This window comes from Carassius carassius, chromosome 28, assembly GCF_963082965.1.
Source record: "Carassius carassius chromosome 28, fCarCar2.1, whole genome shotgun sequence".
NCBI lineage: Eukaryota > Metazoa > Chordata > Actinopteri > Cypriniformes > Cyprinidae > Carassius > Carassius carassius.
The window spans coordinates 31,454,882-31,457,659 of NC_081782.1; the positions used below are offsets into that span (position 1 = coordinate 31,454,882).

General features: G+C 34.2%; 1 protein-coding gene across 2 annotated transcripts in view; it reads left to right on the forward strand.

Moving 5' to 3' along the window:
• The first annotated feature begins 1,539 nt into the window (after positions 1–1,539).
• Positions 1,540–2,778, forward strand: part of si:ch1073-83n3.2 (uncharacterized) — a 10,690-nt gene continuing 9,451 nt past the window's right edge. Inside the window, exons 1-2 of one of the 2 annotated variants that reach the window (XM_059515014.1) lie at positions 1,540–1,614; positions 1,692–1,736. In XM_059515014.1, coding sequence (XP_059370997.1) covers positions 1,694–1,736 — 43 coding nt within the window. In that variant the 5' untranslated portion in view covers positions 1,540–1,614; positions 1,692–1,693. Of the gene's footprint in view, positions 1,737–2,778 lie in introns of both variants that reach the window. The other variant, XM_059515013.1, reaches the window with a different exon arrangement.

The window sequence follows — 2,778 nt, forward strand, 5'->3', positions numbered from 1 at the left end:
TATGTGTAAACATTCCTGGCAATAAGGTTCACTCTGATTCTGATAGTTTTTTTGGGATGAATTTTTTTTTTTATTATTATTAATATGCTTAAATTAGGACTACATTATTATGTAATTGTTTGTGCCATTTTTTTATCTTAATAAGTTTGCAACTTCAACTTTTTAAAAGGCCAAATTGTATATGATAAAAACCTGTATGATTTTTTTATTATGTTTAATACAATATTATGTATATATTTATCAATGCAAATTATTAACTAATAATATGGTCAAATTATTATGTCTACCAAGCTCTGATAATGTTTGGAATATTATTTTAACAGACAATCCAAATTTTAATAAAACAATACCATTAAAAGCACAGATGAGTCTGTAACTTTACAGGTATGTTTCACCCCCAAAAAATTAAAATTCTGTCATAATTTACCAAGGTTGTTCTTAATCTACATAAAGTTATTTATTCTGTTCAACACAAAAGAAGATACTATAAAGAATGTGGGTAACTAAACAGCAAAATACTATCAGACCAGAAACTGTATCTTCAAAGTATCTTCAAAGTATCTTCTTTTATGTTCAACAGAAGAAAGAAATTATTACAGATTTGGAACAACTTGGTGTGTAAACGATGACAAATTTTGGGGTGGGGGGGGGGGGTGAACTATCCCTTTAAGTCAGACAGTCCAACGTGAGTAAATGCTTCTCTGCAAACTATATGTTGATCATTAGATACTGGACAGACATCGATAACTTTCCAATTCAGCCTACATCTGGAGAGCCTTGTGTTCAAAGGGCAGATGTGAGCTCCAGATGTTTTAAACTGTGCAGGATTAGTGTATGCTGCACTCACGTGAAAGTGTTTTAACCACGTGCGTTCTAGGGAGTCTGTCACTATGGAAAAAAAGACGCAAAAATCCAATCACGTGCACTGAATAAACAGGCTGAATAAAATGCAAGTTTAATCACTGACATCCCTTTGTTTAGCTGGTGCTTATGGAACAGCAGAAATGCAGTGGTTACCATGGTTACCGCCGTGCAACAAACACAACTTTCTGTTTCTTACACCTGCTTGTCACAGAGAAGAAAGAAGCCAAACTGTATTCAGATGTTCCCAAACAGCCATTCACAGTCTGTTTGTAGGTTAAACGTAGGTAGTGGATGTCCCTTTTGAAAATCTGTTTAGGTCCCCCAAAACGCTAGGGCCAGTCATATGTTGTGGTCATATGTAGTGTAGGTATTGCCAAAAAATAAAGTCAAGCCCAGGGGCCCCCAGTTCAATCCCTGCACTGCATTTCCACCTGTACACAGTGTGTGAAAAGATATTATTGTTTGTGTGTTGTTTAAGCAGACTATGTTTATCTACTTATGTGCAATGTTCTGATGAATTTAAGTATTATATAGAGTATATATACTCTGTATTGAGAGTTTGACATGTCATTTGTCAACCTCCAGCTCGATGGGATTTTCTCTGGGTTCTGATCATGATTGGCAGCTTATGTGGTCATGTGATGTTTATGAGCGCTGCTGTGTCTTCCCTTTCAGATGCTGTCGCTACAATCCCATAATGCCCTGCTCAGCATGCTGGCTGCTGGAATATCCTAAATGATCGCGGATTATGTGAGTGTCTCTCTCATATTGAGAGTAAAGCCGCATCTCTGCATCTCTTTGTAACTCTGCTGCTTGGCTGGGCACAGGAATGAGCGCGGCGGTGGTGCACAGAGGATTCCTCAGGAAATATGGTAAGGTTTACACTTTCTCATCTTTTACTTTTGCCGCCTTTTTGTTTTTGTTTCTTATTTTTGTTCCAAAATGTTTTAGTCACATTTGTGTGCCACCCATTATGCTACTAATAAATACAGTTTAAAATTGTTGGTAACACTTTAAAATAAGGTTTTTTTTTTTTTCGTTTTTTTTACATCAGATAACCACAGTAGTTAACAAATTAACAATGAAAATTACTTATAAAGCATTTAATAAACTTAGTTGATGTTGATTCCAACATGCACTAATATGTTATTAAAATCATAAGTTGTATCTATGAACTTCATTTAATGGACCTGAGCTAACATGGAGTAACAATAAACAGTTGTATTTGTATTAACTAACGCAAACAAAGATGAATAAATACCGTAAGAGAGTATTGCTTATTGTTAATTAATGTATTAAATCTAATTTTATGGTCACAGATGATTGGTGACACTATAAATCTTTTATATTTTTATTGTGCTCTTTTGGTTTTAGTCAAGGCAGACTTTGTAAACTTATAAAATTTTTTTAAAGGTATTTGAACAGCTTATTTGATTCAAAAGTGGAGATGTGTTCTTGTAGATGAACTCGACACATTGAATGGAGATTAAACAACCGTGACATTATGTTTTGCACTGAGACATTCAGTCCAGAATTTCATACTACATTTAAAATTTAACATAAAATCACTAGCTATGACATTTCTTTCATAAAAGTCTGTGTAGAATAACCAAAAATGTTATTTTACTTATATAATAGGACAACATCTCTGTAAGAAAATATTTATAAAACTTATTTAATTGTTGTGATCTACACAACATGTCCATTGAAAAATGGATACCCATCATTATACTCTAACAGCAGTATCCTATCGTCCGACAGTGAGCTATCTGTTTGTGCTCTTTATCTGTTTCCTTTGCAGCATAAAGTGTTTCAGCTCCACCTCTCCACATTGCTTCTACCCTCTGTATGTCTTGTATCTAGGTCATATGATAATGATGAAAATGGGGATGAAAATGACCAAATTCATAATGA